This window comes from Mobula birostris, chromosome 1 (genome assembly GCF_030028105.1).
Source record: "Mobula birostris isolate sMobBir1 chromosome 1, sMobBir1.hap1, whole genome shotgun sequence".
Lineage (NCBI taxonomy): Eukaryota > Metazoa > Chordata > Chondrichthyes > Myliobatiformes > Myliobatidae > Mobula > Mobula birostris.
Genome location: NC_092370.1, coordinates 75,853,792 through 75,873,117, shown reverse-complemented (window position 1 = coordinate 75,873,117; position 19,326 = coordinate 75,853,792). Strand labels below are relative to the sequence as shown.

Here is a 19,326-nt window from a genome sequence, read left to right as displayed (position 1 = left end):
GAAAGAATTGATGTATGAAGAGCATTTGATGCCTCACGCCTTTACTTGATGGAGTTCAGAAGGATGAGGAAGGAATCTTATTAAAACATACTGGATACTGAAAGGCCTGGACATTGTATATGTGGAGAGGATGTTTCCTTTAGTAGGAGTTTAGAGTCTAGGATCAAGAACACAGCTTCAGAAAAAGGGGATGACACTTCAGAACTGAAATGAGGAGGAATTTCTTCAGCCTGAGGATGGTGATCTGTGGAATTTGCCTCAGAAGGCTGTGGAGGCTGTTAGTGGGCGTATTCAAGGCAGAGATTGGTAAGGGGTTTAAGGGTTACAGGGAGAAAACAGGAGAATGCATTAAAAAAAATATCAGTCATGATTGAATAGCAGAGCAGTCTCAATGGGTTTGCTCCTGCATCTTATAGTTATGTTTCTGTCAATGGCGACCACCGAGGCATTGATGGTGAGGGAATGGGTGCTAATGTTGGCTCTGAAAATCAAGTGTGTGTACTGGGAGAGGTGGGAGGGTGGAGTGATGTGAATGTTACTTGCCACATCATTCCATGCAATGTGTCTATGTCTTGCCATCTGAGTGCACAGCATGAGTCTGAATTGGAACTGAATCAGTCATCACAAAACTCTCTCCTTCCTGATACTTAATGCAGGGAAAGTCACTGATAAGCTGTGAAGATACCTAAACCCGAGCCATTCTGATCTGTGGAGCAACCGATAAAAGTAGGTGAAAGATTACTTTTATTGAAGTACACAAGAGGCTCTAGAAGCCATACCAAGTAGCCTTCTATATCACATTGTGCTCACAATTGTACATTACCAGGGAGTAACTAACTGCAATGAATGGCTGATGAATGGGGCAAAAATTATGGATACTATTGCTCAGTGTAGTACCATCACATTTGGCATCACAAAAATGATTGTCCACATGCTCGCTGCCCACATCCATGATTAATGATCCTGTACCAACCCTAATTGATAGTTATGTACTTATAAAGGGATCATATGCTGGCTACAATGACAAATGGTACCCCTATGACAAATCCCTTTAGGCTAAAACTTTGCTAATACAGAAGCAAAAAAAAAGTACAGATGCTGGAAACCTGGAATACAGACATTAAAATTGTTCAGCCAGTGACTATTCTATTCTGTCATTTTCTCCATTGAAGCAATTTTATTTAAGTTTATCAAAGTTTACAGAAGCAACACAAGCAAAAAGCACTTTTATCAAAGTATAATTGACAAACACAATAGAAATGCTAGGATATTGGCATAATTTTTATTTTAGTAGCATTTAATAAAAACTTTTCATCTACGCCTTTGATATACCTGAGAGTTCCTGCTTCACAAAGGAAAGTACAGCAAGGTAGACCTGGCAGTCTGCAATGATGATTTGCCTTTGGAGCCGATCAACATCAAATGCAGTGGGCCTCTGCATATCAACCTGATGAACAAAAGTAAAGTACAGTCAACAGTGTCTGAAAACCCAATTATCATCAGGTACAATCTTTTCTCAAAAGTTAGGCAACTGTTATAAATAGAAACAAACCCAGAGAAATCAAGGAACACACACTTAATGCCATCTCAAAAGAGACTTCCAGCTGCCAACACTATTTTGTTCTCTGATTATTTTATAACTCAGAACTTACACGAGCCTAATTTTTCTAATCAAGTTTCTGCAGAGGATTGATCTTACTAACTATTGAAGGGGAATACCAAGAAAGAAGTCCATCATCCGACAATGATTTGTATGACTTTATGACACAGTTGAGGACTCAGGCAGTAAAAGCTAATGGTGGAAGGAGTTAATCTTCAATAAACAGGGTATTTTTTCCACAAATTCAAAACATGAATACAAGTAATTATTTAAATATAACTAAATTATTATAGCCTTACAGGTATTTGAAAGCATTGACTGGGTTTTTATTCTAACTACATAGTGCTTGAATGTTTCTGCTTTAATGTAGGCCCAGTGTGGAGGGGTGTGGGAAGAAAATGACTTTTTTAAAAAATCACTAACACAGCTCTCTGCTGGCACAACTGACATTTATATTTCTGTTTTAGGAAAACTGCAAATCACCTCAATTTCCACATGTAGAATACTAACTAACCCACTTGCTGGGTAGAGACATCATAGCGAAGAGCTAGTACTTTGTAGCAAGTTATAGTCTGGAACTATTCAAAATAATGTTACATTATCATTTCTAATTTTAATTTACTTGCATTTATAAACCAAAAACTGATGCCCCTTTTGAAGCACCCAGCTCTACCTCATCATCACATCTCTCAACTCCTCGACTGTCTCCAAGTTGTCAGACTGCAGAGCGAATAACCAGTAGTGGGAGAGAATCCTTAGAACTGAATTAACAGTTCAGGGACCAAGTCTTCCCATGCAAAATTGAAACTTAAATTCAGGGTTAGGGAACAAGTGACCAGTCTTCATGAAATGACCATTATATAACATAGAAACATAGAAAACCTACAGCACAATAGAGGCCCTTCGGCTCACAAAGCTGTGCCAAACATGTCCTTACCTTAGAACTACCTAGGCTTACCCATACCCCTCTATTTTTCTAAGCTCCATGTACCTATCCAGGAGTCTCTTAAAAGACTATTATTTCTGCCTCCACCACCGCTGCCGGCAGCCCATTCCATGCACTCACCACTCTCTGCGTAAAAAACCTACCCCTGACATCTCCTCTGTACCTACTTCCAAGCACCTTAAAACTATGCCCTCTTGTGCTAGCCATTTCAGCCCTGGGAAAAATCCTCTCACTATCCACAGGATCAATGCCTCTCATTATCTTGTACACCTCTATCAGGTCACTTCTTATCCTCCGTCGCTCCAGGGAGAAAAGGCCAAGTTCACTCCTATTCTCATAAGGAATGCTCCCCAATCCAGGCAACATCCTTGTAGATCTCCTCTGCACCTTTTCTATGGTTTCCACGTCCTTCCTATAGTGAAGTGACCAGAATTGAGCACATTACTCCAAGTGGGATCTGATCAGGGTCCTATATAGCTGCAACATTACTTCTCAGCTCTTAATCTCAATCCCACGGTTGATGAAGGCCAATGCACCGTTTGCCTCCTTAACCAGAGTCAACCTATGTAGCAGCTTTGAGTGTCCTATGGACTAGGACCCCAAGATCCCTCTGATCCTCCATACTGCCAAAAGTCTTACCATTGATGCTATATTCTGCCATCATATTTGACCTACCAAAATAAACCATCTCACACTTAGCTGGGTTGAACTCAATCTGCCACTTCTCAGTACAGTTTTGCATCCTATCAATGTCCTGCTGTAACCTGACAGCCCTCCACACTATCCACAACACCCCCAATCTTTGTGTCATCAGCAAATTTACTAACTCATCCCTCCACTTCCTCATCCAGGTCATTTATAAAAATCACAAAGAGTAGGGGTCCCAGAACAGATCCCTGAGGCACACCACTGGTCATCGACCTCCATGTGGAATATGACTCATCTACAATCACTCTTTGCCTTCTGTGGGTAAGCCAGTTCTGGATCCACAAAGCAATATCCCATTGGATCCCATGCCTCCTTACTTTCTCAATAAGCCTTGCATGGGGTAGCTTATCAAATCCTTGCTGAAATCAAGGCTCAGCACTACATCTATAGCTCTACTTTCATCAATATGTTTAGTTACATCCTCAAAGAATTCAATCAGGCTCGTAAGGCACAACCTGCCTTTGACAAAGCCATGCTGACTATTCCTAATCATATTATGCCTCTCCAAATGTTCACAATCCTGCCTCTCAGGATCTTCTCCATAAACTTACCAACCACGGAAGTAAGACTCACTGGACTAATTTCCTGGGATATCTCTACTCCCTTTCTTGAATAAGGGAACAACATCTGCAACCCTCCAATGCTCCAGAACCTCTCCCATCCTCATTGATGATGCAAAGATCATTGCCAGAGGCTCAGTAATCTCCTCCCTCGCTTCCCACAGTAGCCTGGGGTACATCCCATCTGGTCCTGGTGAATTATCCAACTTGATGCTTTCCAAAAGCTCCAGCACATCCTCTTCCTTAATATCTATATGCTCAAGCTTTTCAGTCCACTGCAAGTCATCCCTACAATCGCCAAGGTCCTTTTCTGTAGTGAATACTGAAGCAAAGTATTCATTAAGTACCTCTGCTATCTCCTCCAGCTCCATACATACTTTTCCACTGTCACACTTGATTGGTCCTATTCTCTCACGTCTTATTCTCTTGCTCTTCGCATACTTGTAGAATTCCTTGGGGTTTTCCTTAATCCTGTCTGCCAAGGCCTTCTCGTGGCCCCTTCTGGTTCTCCTAATTTCATCCTTAAGTTCCTTCCTGCTAGCCTTATAATCATCTAGTTCTCTATCATTACCTAGATTTTTGAACCTTTCGTAAGTTCTCCTTTTCTTCTTGAATAGATTTATGTCAGCCTTTCTACACCATGGTACCTGTACCCTACCATCCTTTCCGTCTCATTGGAACGTACCTATACAGAACCCCACGCAAATATCCCCTGAACATTTGCCACATTTCTTCCATACGTTTCCCTGAGAACATGTATTTCCAATTTATGCTTCCAAGTTCTTGCCTGCTAGCCTCATATTTCCCCTTACTCCAATTAAACATTTCCCTAACTTGCCTGTTCCTATCCCTCTCTAATGCTATGGTAAAGGAGATAGAATTGTGATCACTATCTCCAAAATGCTCTCCCACTGACAGACCTGACACCTGACCAGGTTCATTTCCCAATACCAGATCAAGTACAGCTTCTCCTCTTGTAGGCTTGTATAACTATCAGATCGTAGCAAAAAGCACACCCAATTACTAATATCCTTCAACGGAGAAAGCATGACATCTTTACCAGGGTGGTCTACAAATTACTCCAAATACACTCCATGCAGTGGACACAAATGTCTACTGAAGTGATCAAAGCATTACTACCTTAGAAATAGAACATAGATCAGCCATGATGCCAATCTAACTATTCTTGTCTGCTTCTTCATAACCCTCTTTTCCTACCTGCCTTAATGCTTCTTAAATATTCCTACCATATTTACTTCCACCAATTCCTCTGGCACCCACCACAATCTGTGTGAAAATTCACCTTGCAAATTTCCCTCAAGGTTTCCCTCACCTCTTCACCTTGGATCTTAAGTGTGGATGAGAAAAGGAGGTTCAAGTATCATGCATTAAAATTTCAGCCATTAGGACTGGGAACTAATGTACATCTGGACAGAGTATCGAATAAAAAGAGAGAGATCAAGAGTGCTGAAAGAAGTAAAACTTGAAAGATGAAAGGCTGACTAGAAGAGCAATGAACAGGAGAACTGACATTCAAAATTGTCGATAGGATTTTTGCCAGCTGATGGACTGCAACAAAGATATCAAAGGCATGGTAGACATTTTCATTGATGGAAAAGATAACAATCAATTCGGGGTCAGAGAGAACACCAACTGCAGAAGCATGGCGTAAGCAGTAGTATCTAAACTCAGTAACCAAGAAATTTGCAGCTGAGCCTGGAAACAAGAGTAAAAATATTTGCTGGTGTAAGACTGCTAATCAGACAAGAAAGTTGAAAATAAGGCAAAAAAATGGCTCATGATAATTAATGTTTAGGCAGAGATGGGATTTAACAATGTACCTGTCGATTTTATTGTGGGTGTTCTGATACCACCACCAAAGTACAACAGAATACAATAGGGTCTTTTTAGGGACTCCTGGATAGGTACATGGAGCTGAGAAAAATAGAGGGCTATGGGTAACCGTAGGTAATTTCTAAAGTAAGTACATGCTCGGCACAGTATTGTGGGCCAAAGGGCCTGTATTGTACTGTAGGCTTTCTATGTTTTTAGAAAGATGTTAAACTAGTGACAGTGACTAGAAGAACTCCACATAATGGGATGAGAAGCCATGATGAGTGTTTCTAATATGGCTGACTATAGCAACATAATTTAGTGGAAATAAAAATAAAGGCAGGGAAATGACAAGACATGTTTAGTGCGCAAAAGGAATGTTATCCAAGAAGTTCATTACTAAAGTGCCCTGGAAAATTAGAACCCAATTTTGTTTTTAAATCAACCAGAAAGAGCGAAGATATTTCATTCAGTTTACAGTACTTCTAAATGTTTAAAATGAAAACCAGTATTTTCAAAATATAATGAAACCAGTTGAATTTCAAAGTTCAAAGTACATTTATCAAAGTATGCATACTGTATACAACTTTGAGATTCGTCATCTTGCAGGCAGCCACAAAACAAGAAACATAATAGACCCCATTAAAAAAACTCCACGCAGAAAAGACGTCAAACACCCAATGTGCAAAGAAAAGTACAAACTATGCAAATAATGAAAAGTAAACAAATAACACACAGAACATTAACTTCAGAGTCCCTGAAAGTGAGTCTGCGGCCATTGAGCCTGAGGCAAGTGAAGCCAGTACAGAAGCGAAATGGCTGCAGGCCGTAGCTACAGAGCCAGTTCATTGCTGGAGAGTAAACCTCTCAGAGAAGTGAGCTGAACACTTGCTTGTCCTTCACCCTCAGCCTTGACCAAATTGCACAAACAGTTTAAAAAAATAAACGAAGACATGGAACATGAACTGCAGTGTCCCTGAGAGTGAGTGAAGCTTGTCCAGGAGCCCAATGGCAGCAGGGCAACAACTGCCTCTGAATTTGGTGGGGTGGGACCCGAGACTCCTGCACCTCACCTGATGGCAGTAGCAAGAAGAGAGGGAGACCAGTCAAACACAGGCAGAAGACACTGAACACTTGTTTGTTTTCCTTTCTTATCCTCAATGTTTTTAATCTCGCTCGACACTTAATCAGCGCAGAGAAATGGAACCAACCGAAGGTGCATCTCCCACCATCAGACCTCAATGCCACATTCATTCCCAGCGATGGCTACCCCTGATGCACCTGAACTCTTGACAGTCTAGTTTGCCGCATCCCCCAAGAGATCGCAAAAGCACCAGATTGTTTACTTGGTTCATAGGTACATCCTTAAAAGAGAAATTACAAGCTGCAGACTGCAGTGTTTGCAGTTCAAAAGTACAGTATATCTACTGAGTATCTAGAAGTTTTGTGAGCTGTCTGTAAAACTTTGCCATTGGTCACTGACACCATCTTTCCAAATTTGTACCGAATCCAGCTAATCCAACTTCATACTGAAACCAGCTAATTTTCACACTGAATCAGATAAAGGAAAATGCTCTCCCTATTTAGTTTAAACTGTAATATACAGTAAATATTAATGTACTCACATTCTTTTTAATTTTATTCCTAATTGTTTCAATGACACCTGCTTCATTACTTTCACACAGCTTTTCCGTGCTTTTTAAATCATCACAAGCCAGCTGCATTTTTTCATCTTCAAAGGTCATCATGGCATTCTGAAACGTAAAATCTACATTACTATTTTCCCTTCTGGCATCATCAGTAATAAGAATAGTTTCAATTACAATATACAATACACAAGCCCAAAAGGTTATTCTTGTTAACAGTTGTGTCAAAAACATATCTTTAATCAATATTGTGCATTCAAGGACAGTGTTGCAGAAATGTACACAAGTGCTTTACAGTTCCATGATATGCCACAAAACACAATTGTAGAATTATTCTTTCCTGAAATCAATCTTACATTTTTTAATTTGTAAAATGACTTTCAGAAAATGTACACTTCTCATTTATTTGTGGGCTACATAATGTTTGGAATAGTAATGACAATAACAACACTGGACAACTAAGCTGGAAGCGACAGGAAATGCTCAGGTCAGACTTTTGTGGAGGGAGAAACAGTTAATGATTCAGATTGAGGAACTTTCAGCAGAAATGGATAAGGTGAAAAATCAAGCATGTCTTGATATTAGTGGTGGAAAATGGAGAAAACAATCTAAGTGTCTTTGGGGGGAGATGGAAACCAAAATAATCCAGATCACAAATGGCATTAGAGACATTTGAAGGAGGATGGTGAAAACTTCTAATGATGACATTGTCTGAAGAAGATGCAACAGAGGAAGAAAGTACACTGCTAAACAGTATGGAAAACAGTACTGCTGACTACATACTTCAGAACACCATACTTTCTCCTGGACTCACCCCCCCACCCCCTTACTCAACATCCTGCTTCCCTGTCACTGACCTCAGCTCATCAGGAGATCTACCCTCTACATAACTTCTGATTTAAGCCTCCTACTTCTTAAATGTTGAAAGAATCTTGGCCTCCACCACCTTTTCAGGCAGCTCCTGATTCCAATTTACCCTCTGCATGAAAAAATATCTTCCACTCTAAATCTCCCACCCTTTACTTTAAGACTATACCCTGATTTTAGGCGTCTCTCTAGGAGGATAAGCTTCTTCTTATCCAAGCTTCGTGTCCCTAATAGTTCTGTGTACTTCTACAACATACTCTCCTCAGTCTGCTTTACTTTGAGAGAAACGAACCCAGCCAGCAGCTCCTCATGACTGAAACACGCCATCCCAAGCAAAATCCTAGTTAATATCCTCTGCATCCTCTCTGCAATTAGTTTAAGAGAGGAAGATTTCTTCTCCCCATGTAGTGGTAGGTTACAGTTGTAGATGCCGGTGGTCTGCACATGGGAGCATTGTGTGCAGTGCTGGTTGCCATGATATAGGAAGGACTCAACTAAGCTAGAGGCGCAGAAAGATTTACGAGAATGCTGCCAGGACCGGAAAGCAAGAATTTTAAAGAAATTGGATAGGCTGGATCATTATCCCTGGAGCAAATGAGGCTGAGAGGTGACTTTCGAGGTTTATAAAATTATAAAGTTCCTGTTGCCTCACTATAGGAAGGATGTAGAAGCATTGGAAAGGGTACAGAGGAGATTTACCAGGATGCTGCCCAGTTTAGAGAGTATGCATTATGATCAGAGATTAAGGGAGCTAGGGCTTTAGTTTTCGGAGAGAAGGAGGATGAGGGGAGACATGACAGAAACATAGAAACATAGAAAATAGGTGCAGGAGTAGGCCATTCGGCCCTTCGAGCCTGCACCGCCATTCAGTATGATCATGGCTGATCATCCAACTCAGAACCCTGTACCTGCCTTCTCTCCATACCCCCTGGTCCCTTTAGCCACAAGGACTATATCTAACTCCCTCTTAAATATAGCCAATAAACTGGCTTCAACTGTTTCCTGTGGTAGAGAATTCCACAGATTCACCACTCTCTGTGTGAAAAAGTTTTTCCTCATCTCGGTCCTAAAAGGCTTCCCCTTTATCCTTAAACTGTGACCCCTCATTCTGGACTTCCCCAACATCGGGAACAATCTTCCTGCATCTAGCCTGTCCAATCCCTTTAGGATTTTATACGTTACATAAGATCCCGGCTCAATCTTCTAAATTCCAGCGAGTTTAGTGATAGAGGTATACAAGATATTAAGAGGAATAGATAGAGTGGACAACCAGTGCCTCTTCCCCAGGGCACCACTGCTCAATACAAGAGGACATGGCTTTAAGGTAAGGAGTGGGAAGTTCAAGGGGGATATTAGATGAAGGATTTTTACTCAGAGAGTGGTTGGTGCATGGAGTGCACTGCTTGAGCAAGTGGTGGAGGCAGATACACTAGTGAAATTTAAGATTCTACTATACAGGTATATGGAGGAATTTAAGGTGGGGGGTTATATGGGAGACAGGGTTTAAGGGTTGGCACAACATTGTGGGCCGAAGGGCCTGTACTGTGCTGTACTGTTCTATGTTCTATGAGGGGCAAAGATAGTGTAGATGGTTGCAGTCTGTTTTCAAGGTTGGGGAAACAAAAAGTAGAAGGCACAGGTTTAAAGATTAGCTTTATTCGTCACATGCTCATTGAAACATAGTCATTTGTGTCAGTGATCATAGTCCAAGGATGTGCTGGGGCAGCTCAGGTATTGCCATGCTTCCAGTGCCAACACAGCAGGCCCACAACTTACTAACCCTAACTCGTACATCTTTGGAATGTGGGAGGAAACTGGGGCACCCGGAGGAAAGCCACCTGGTCTTGAGGAGAACATACAAACTCCTTACGGAGAGCAGTGGAATTGAACTTGGGTCAACAGTACTGTGCTGGCTGGTGGCATAGTGGCATCAGAGCCGGCCTTCGGAGCAAAGGCTCCCGAGTTCGAATCCAGTTGGCTCCCTTGCACACTTTCCATCCGTGCTGGGTTGAGCATCGAGCTAGCAGCTCGGCCTCATAAAAATAAGAAAGCCTGCTAAAAAAACGCCGTCATGATGACGTCCCGATGACTCCACTCGGAGATAAGAGTTTTCTTCTTCTTCTTCAACAGCACTGTAATAGCAATAGGCTAACAGATACATTACCATGCCAGTAGCGCAGAATGAAAGGTGAAATTTTTCAAGCAGACCCAAGAGTAGTGGGTACATAGAACAAGCAAGTAAAGGAATTGGTAAATAAAGATACAATTACAACACTTAAAGACAGTTGCATAGAGTCATAAATTGTAAAGATTTAATGGGATGTGGGCAAACCCAAGTAAACGGTAGTAACAAAGGAAAGCACTTTGGTCAGTATGGATGAGTTGGACTGAACGGCTGGGCTGTATAATTTTATGCAAGTATTGTGGATGAATCCCATTCCTCACTAGTGTAGATTAATTATGCCTCTCAAGAATTTTTTTCCCCCAGTAACTTCCCTACCACTGATTTATAGATTCACTGGCCAGTAAATACCTGGCTTATCCCTGCTGTCCTTGAAAGTCAAACCAGAAAAGAGATTATACTATGAGTGATAGAGCACTAAAAGGTGTATTAGAACAGCGAGACCTTGGAGTACCAGTGCATAGTTCACTGGAAGTGGCATCACAGGTAGACAAGGTGGTGAAAAAAGCATTTTGCATGCAGGTCTTCATCAGTCACGGCACTGAGTACCGGAGTTGGGATATTATACTACAGTTGTTTAAGTTCTTGATGAAACCACACTTGGAAGCAGTCTGCACAGGTGAGGTCATTCTTATTGTAGCAAAGACAAAACTGAAAAGAGTGTGAAAAGGATTTTTGAAGATGTTGCCAGGATTGGAAGGCTGGGTTAAAGGGAGAGGTTGACCAAGTTAGGTCTTTGTTATTTGAAAGGGAGAAGAATGAGGGGTGACCTTATAGAAATGTTTAAAATTATGAGAGGCATAGATAAGCTGGATAGGATAGGGCAGTCCAAAACAGGAGGGCATAGGTTTAGGGTGAGGGGGTAGATTTAAAAGGGACCCAAAGGGCAAAGCTTCCCTCACAGAGGTTAGTGAGTATATGGAACAAGCTGCCAGCGGAAGTGGTTGAGGCATGTACAATAGTCTCATTTTAAGAAGCATTTGGATAGGTAAATGGAGGGGCAGGGCATAGAGGGATATGGTCTGAAAGAAGGAAATTAGAACTAGCTGGGTGAACACCATAGTCAGCAGGGACTGGTTAGGCCAAAGGGTCTGTATCTGTATTGTATTGTATTGTTCTATGACTACTGAAGGATGACGGAGAGAGAACAATGGAAATAACTGTGGGTGGATGGAGAACAAGAATCCAGATAAAGAGGGAGCTAGTGCCATCAGTGTTATTTGAAAGAGGGTGGCAAAAGCGTGTTAATCATAACTGAATTGTGCCACATTTGCTCTTCTTGTCATCTGGCACCTAACCTGGCCAACAAAGATTCAGAAGAGATTAATTCATCATGGGGTGAGGGTGGGTGGGTGACCATTCTGGTCTACTCAAATTGTGTAGAATAAATTTACCTATATTCTACAACCTGCATCAACTCCAATCTTTGGTGTAGTTAGGAAATATCTACAGGTAAATACCTCATTTTTGTCGACCACATTGTTATCAATACATTGTTTCATGACCAATGGACACAGAGGCAGAAAGATTTATTAAACATACATTGCTTTTGTGTAGTTAACTCACCAAGAAACTAACAAAGCTTGCTCCAAAGCTCATTAGAGGACTGTTGTTCCTATAAAAGAACACATGGTAAATTGCTTAAGACTTTGAAGCAATACTACTCATCGCAACAGCTGTGCATATTTGTACTAAACAAATAAAACAGTGATCTTACATATTCATATTTCTTAAAAGATCATATCACAGCAACACTTCGTAAGAACATATACAGGAGCAAGTCTTACAGAACACTCGAGCAAAAAATAAACTTCTGAAAATACTCAGCAAGCAGCCTCTATGGAAGCAAAGAGTAGTCAGTCACCACTTCAGCTCAGGCCCTGCATCAGGACTGAGCGTTCTTCTCTTTCAGTCTCCATTCTTTTACTCCACTGTGAGTTCTCTTCAAGGTCTGCCCACTTTGAAGTTCTCCTCCTCCTTTGACATTCTCTATCCCTTTGTAGTGTTTCAGTCAAAGCTTGACCCACTGCTTTCTTCCAGCAGTTTATTTTTCACTCCAGGTTCCTGAAACTGTGTTCTCTTGTGAATCCATTTAGCTCTATTAAGCTTTCTTTGTCTTCAGAAGTTTTACTTTGAACTTTGAAGTAAGACTGTGTCTTACATCTGATCCCCATCTGATCTCAGCTTCAGCTCCATGTTCTTGCTTGTTCCTCTTCTCCTTCAAATCCGTTACAGATCAAAGCTGGATCTTTGCTGAGGCAGATGGCTTTTTGGGGACCTAAACCCTTGAAAAAATTCTTCCTTAAACTAACTGTCATTTAAGATACTGAAACATAGAAAACCTATAGCACAATACAGGCCCTTCGGCCCACAAAGCTGTGCCGACCCTGTCCCTACCTTAGAACTACCTATGCTTTACCCATAGCCCTCTATTTTTCTAAGCTCCATGTAGCCGTCCGGAAGTCTCTTAAAAGACCTTATCGTTTCCGCCTCCACCACCGCCGCCGGCAGCCCATTCCATGCACTCACCACTCTCTGCATAAAAAAATTTACCCCGACATCTCCTCTGTACCTACTTCCAAGCATCTTAAAACAATGCCCTCTCGTGCTAGCCATTTCAGCCCTGGGAAAAAGCCTCTGACTATCCACACGATCAATGCCTCTCATCATCTTGTACACCTCTATCAGGTCACCTCTCATCCTCCATCACTCCAAGGAGAAAAGGCCGAGTTCACTCAACCTATTCTCATAAGGTATGCTCCACGATCCAGGCGACATCCCTGTAAATCTCCTCAGCACCCTTTCTATGGTTTCCACGTCCTTCCCGTAGTCAGGCAACCAGAACTGAGCACAGTACTCCAAGCAGAGCCTGAGTAGGGTCCTATATAGCTGTAACATTACCTCTCGGCTCTTAAACTCAATCCCACGATTGATGAAGGCCAATGCACCATATGCCTTCTTAACCACAGAGTCAACCTGAATAGTAGCTTTGAGTGTCATATGAACTTGGACCCCAAGATCCCTCCGATCCTCCACACTGCCAAAAGTCTTAACATTTATGGTATATTCTGCATCATATTTGGCCTACAAACACTGTACATGGTACTCATTATTCTGCACTATCCCAATTAATTAATGAAATATAGTATGGTGGCTAAGATACTGGATTAGTGGCCACAGTGCTGATCCATTTAATCATTCTGCTTCAGAAGAGGAGATCAACCCCCATTTTGGAAGCTGGGGAATATACATCCATGTACTTGAACAGTCATGGATTTTTTAAAAGGAAGATTTATTGACAGTAGCAATAAAATTAGCCAAGGGACATGCCGAGTGACACTTGTTTTTATGCATCGTAGTCTCCTGTCTGATGGTAGAAAGTCAAAGAGGATGTTGGATGGATGGGTGGGATCCTAATAATACCAAGGGCCCTGTGTATGCAGCACTCCTGATAAATGTCCCCGATGGATGATAGGGAGACCCCTATATTCCTCTCAGTTGTTCTCACAGTCCTATACCATAAAAACCATAGAAACCATAGAAACTACAGCACAGAAACAGGCCTTTTGGCCCTTCTTGGCTGTGCCGAACCATTTTCTACCTAGTCCCACTGACCTGCACATGGATCATATCCCTCCATAGACCTCCCATCCATGTATCTGTCCAATTTATTCTTAAATATTAAAAAAGAACCCACATTTACCACCTCGTCTGGCAGCTCATTCCATACTCCTACCACTCTCTGTGTGAAGAAGCCCCCCCTAATGTTCCCTTTAAACTTTCCCCCCCTCACCCTTAACCCATGTCCTCTGGTTTTTTTCTCCCCTTGCCTCAGTGGAAAAAGCCTGCTTGCATTCACTCTATCTATACCCATCATAATTTTATATACCTCTATCAAATCTCCCCTCATTCTTCTGCGCTCCAGGGAATAAAGTCCTAACCTACTCAATCTTTCTCTGTAACTGAGTTTCTCAAGTCCCGGCAACATCCTTGTAAACCTTCTCTGCACTCTTCCAACCTTATTTATATCCTTCCTGTAATTTGGTGACCAAAACTGAACACAATACTCCAGATTCGGCCTCACCAATGCCTTATACAACCTCATCATAACATTCCAGCTCTTATACTCAATACTTTGATTAATAAAGGCCAATGTACCAAAAGCTCTCTTTACGACCCTATCTACCTGTGACGCCACTTTTAGGGAACTTTGTATCTGTATTCCCAGATCCCTCTGTTCCACTGCACTCCTCAGTGCCTTACCATTAACCTTGTATGTTCTACCTTGGTTTGTCCTTCCAATGTGCAATACCTCACAGTTGTCAGTATTAAACTCCATCTGCCATTTTTCAGCCCATTTTTCCAGTTGGTCCAAGTCCCTCTGCAGACTCTGAAAACCTTCCTCACTGTCTACTACACCTCCAATCTTTGTATCATCAGCAAATTTGCTGATCCAATTTACCACATTATCATCCAGATCATTGATATAGATGACAAATAACAATGGACCCAGCACTGATCCCTGTGGCACACCACTAGTCACAGGCCTCCACTCGGAGAAGCAATTCTCTACTACCACTCTCTGGCTTCTTCCATCGAGCCAATGTCTAATCCAATTTACCACCTCTCCATGTATACCTAGCGACTGAATTTTCCTAACTAACCTCCCATGCAGGACCTTGTCAAAGGCCTTACTGAAGTCCATGTAGACAATATCCACTGCCTTCCCTTCATCCACTTTCCTGGTAACCTCCTCGAAAAACTCCAATAGATTGGTCAAACATGACCTACCACGCACAAAGCCATGTTGACTCTCCCTAATAAGTCCCTGTCTATCCAAATGCTTGTAGATTCTGTCTCTTAGTACTCCCTCCAATAACTTACCTACTACCGACGTTAAACTTACTGGCCTATAATTTCCCGGATTACTTGTCGATCCTTTTTTAAGCAACGGAACAACATGAGCCACTCTCCAATGCTCCGGCACCTCACCTGTAGACAGCAACGTTTTAAATATTTCTGCCAGGGCCCCTGCAATTTCAACACTAGTCTCCTTCAAGGTCTGAGGGAACACCCTGTCAGGTCCCGGGGATTTATCTATTTTAATTTTCCTCAAGACAGCAAGGACCTCCTCCTTTTCGATCTGTACAGTTTCCATGATCTCACTACTTGTTTCCCTTAATTCCATAGACTTCATGCCAGTTTCCTTAGTAAATACAGATGCAAAAAACTTATTTAAGATCTCCCCCATTTCCTTTGGTTCCGCACATAGCCGACCACTCTGATCTTCAAGAGCAGGGGTCCCCAACCTTTTTTGCACTGCGGACCGGTTTAATATTGACAATATTCTTGCAGACCGGCTGACCGGGGGGGTGGGTAGGGTTGCCAACGAACAAGAGTAGCAGTCAAATGCATTGTTTACCCAAAAGGCTACAAAGACCATGAAGCTTGCACGGGCACAAATGCGCATGTGCGTCGTGACCTGCCGATTCTCACCCCCCCCCCCCCAAGCAAATCCTTTTTGGCAATTCTGTTCGTGGGGGTGGGTATTAATCACTACTGGAATATAGGTGATAAGTGGGTAATACACTCAACTTTGTTTCTAAAAGGGTTTATCTAACGAATTTAATATTAAACACACAGCGCTTATTTTCCTCGCATGGATATAATGATAAGTCAATTATCAGGGGGGCCTGAAGTGTTGAACGAACTTCCAGTAGAAGTGACAGAAGCAAGTTTGATATGATCATTTAAAGAACAATTGGATAGGTATATGGACAGGAAAGGAATGGAGGGTTATGGGCTGAGTGCAGGTCGGCGGGACTAGGTGAGAGTAGCGTTCAGCATGGACTAGAATGGCTGAGATGGCCTGTTTCTGTGCTGTAATTGTTATATGGTTATATAGGTCACTTATAAGTCAATAGCATCATAACATTTTAAGTAATATTTGGATATTAAACGCACAGCACATATTTTCCCCACATGAATATATAAAATCATTGCAACACACCAATATCGCTGAATCAGTGGGAGCCCTGGGCTTGTTTCCCTGCAACAACACCATCCTATCGAGGGGTGATGGGAGATATCGATACTTGAATGGGGTTCCTGATGTCCAGTCTATTCCGCAGTTTAGTTTTCGTTGCATTCATTGCAGAAAACTCCGCTTCGCAGAAAAATGTTGGAAATGGAAGCAACGTTTTCAGTGCTTTCGTGGCTATCTCAGGATATTTAGCCTTGACTTTGATCCAAAATGCCGACAGAGATGTTATGTCAAACATACTTTTCAGCCTGTCGTCATTTGCAAGCTCGAGGAGTTGATCGCCTTCCCACCCTGACACGGATAACGCGCGGGTCATGACCTCGCATGCGTAATGGCTGATTAGTGGCCGTGACAGGGAATGAGGAAAGGTGCAGCTGACCAAATCATATCGCTTCCTCGCGGCCCGGTAGCATATGCTCTGCGCCCGGTACTGGTCCGCGGTCCAGTGGTTGGGGACCGCTGTTCAAGAAGACCAATTTTATCCCTTACAATCCTTTTCTTCTTAATATACCTGTAAAAGCTCTTCAGATTATCCTTCACTTTGACTACCAAGGCAACCTCATGTCTTCTTCTAGCCCTCCTGATTTCTTTCTTAAGTATTTTCTTGCACTTCTTATACTCCTCAAGCACCTTATTTACTCCCTGCTTCCTATACATGTCATACAACTCCCTCTTCTTCTTTATCAGAGTTGCAATATCCCTTGAGAACCAAGGTTCCTTATTCCTATTCAGTTTGCCTTTAATCCTGACAGGAACATACAAATTCTGCACGCTCAAAATTTCTCCTTTGAAGGCTTCCCACCTACCGAGCACATCTTTGCCAGAGAACAACCTGTCCCAATCCACACTTTTTAGATCCTTTCTCTTTTCTTCAAATTTGGCCTTCTTCCAGTTAAGAACCTCAACCCTAGGACCAGATCTATCCTTGTCCATAATCAAGTTGAAACTAATGGTGTTATGATCACTGGAACCAAAGTGCTCCCCTACACAGACTTCCGTCACTTGTCCTAACTCGTTTCCTAACAGGAGATCCAATATTGCATCCCCTCTAGTTGGTCCCTCTATATATTGATTTAGAAAACTTTCCTGAACACATTTTACAAACTCTAAACCATCTAGACCCCTAATAGTATGGAAGTCCCAATCAATATACGGAAAATTAAAATCCCCTACCACCACAACTTTGTTTCCTGCAGTTGCCTGCTATCTCTCTGCAGATTTGCTCTTCCAATTCTTGTTGACTATTGGGTGGTCTATAATACAATCCCACTAATGTGGCCATACCTTTCCTGTTTCTCTCAGCTCCACCCATAAGGACTCAGTAGACAAGCCCTCTAATCTGTCTTGCCTGAGCACTGCTGTAATATTTTCCCTAACAAGCAATGCTACTCCCCCACCTTTCATTCCTCTGCCTCGATCACATCTGAAACATCGGAACCCTGGAATATTAAGCTGACAGTCCTGCAACTCCTGTAGCCAAGTTTCACTAATTGCTGTAACGTCATAATTCCATGTGTCAATCCACGCCCTCAACTCATCCGCCTTCCCCGCAATACTCCTAGCATTGAAATATATACACCTCAGAAGATTTTTACCACCACTCACAACCTTTCTATCAGCGGATTTGCTTGAACTTTTAACATCATTTATTTTCACCCCAGCCACACTGTCAGCTCTGGCACTCTGGTTCCCATCCCCCTGCAAATCTAGTTTAAAGCCTCCCCAATAGCACTAACAAACCTCCCTGAAAGGATATTGGTCCCCCTGTAGTTCAAGTGTAACCCGTCTCTCTTGTACAGGTCCCACCTGCCCCAGAAGAGGTCCCAATTATCCTGAAATCTGAAACCCTGCCCCCTACACCAGTTCCTCAGCCACTTGCTCATCCTCCTATTCTTACCCTCACCCTCCTTTGTAGGGTCTTCTGGTCCAATACTCAACTGCACCCATACCAGATGGAGATGCAACTTGTCAGGACACTCTCAATGGTCCTCCTGTAAAACAAAGTTAAGATGGAGGCGGATGGGTAAATCTTACAATTTACCCCATATATACACCTCAATTTTATATGTCCCTTCTTAAATGTTCTTCTCCAGGGGAAAAAAAAAGAAGCCTCTCCAGTCTCTCCTCCCAACTGAAACACTCCATAACAACTTGCTATAGATAGATAGATAGATTAGACAGACATACTTTATTGGTCCCGAGGGAAATTGGGTTTCGTTACAGTTGCACCAACCAAGAATAGAGTATAAATATAGCAATATAAAACTATAAATAATTAAATAATAATATGCAAATTATGCTAGTGGATCTCCTTCGCACCTTCTCCAGCTCAAGCACATCTTTCTTATAATGGGGTAACCAAAACTGCATATGGTATTCCAGCTGAGGTCTGACCAACGTTTTATGAAGTTGAAGCACAACTTCCCTTCTTTGAAGCCCAGATGACAATTTGAACTGAATCATCAGAATGTCTGCCACAGGTCAGTAGGTATCACTTGCACATTCCAGCCTGAAGACTGCAGGTTTAAAATCCTTCAGATATTCAAGAAAAATCTAGGCTAACACAGCAGTTCTGCATTTAAAATGTCTCCTTTTAGGTAGTCACGAGGGCTGAGAATGACTTGCTTCCAAAATCGTTTTGTGGGTTCTGAGGCAGCTCCAGTGTGGGTACTCTCCTGCAGATACGGAAGGTATCCAATGAATCTGGTAAGGGAGCTGACTCCTGTGCCATTAATGAAAGTCCTGTGGGTACACAAATCACATGGACTCAGCTGTCAATACCATCATGAATGATCCTTCTGCTCCTTGAACACACATGGTCAATGAATTCCCAGTGGTCATGAAGATGCTGCATTTCTTTAAGGAGGCTGAGAACCTACCCTTAAATACTTTCCTCTATCCACTTGGTACTCTTCACTTTCAACACTCTCGGATTTTCGTG

The 19,326-nt window shown here is 42.1% G+C and overlaps 1 protein-coding gene across 6 annotated transcripts in view; it reads right to left on the bottom strand.

Moving 5' to 3' along the window:
• Positions 1–19,326, bottom strand: part of ttc39c (tetratricopeptide repeat domain 39C) — a 187,097-nt gene that overhangs the window by 147,690 nt on the left and 20,081 nt on the right. For 4 of the 6 annotated variants that reach the window (XM_072257499.1, XM_072257489.1, XM_072257478.1 and 1 more), the window contains exons 2-4: positions 11,909–11,957; positions 7,273–7,401; positions 1,333–1,447 (exon numbers count right to left, since the gene is read on the bottom strand). In XM_072257499.1, the coding sequence (XP_072113600.1) occupies positions 1,333–1,447; positions 7,273–7,401; positions 11,909–11,957 (293 nt within the window). The remainder of the gene's footprint in view (positions 1–1,332; positions 1,448–7,272; positions 7,402–11,908; positions 11,958–19,326) is intronic. The other 2 variants (XM_072257509.1, XM_072257517.1) reach the window with 2 other exon arrangements.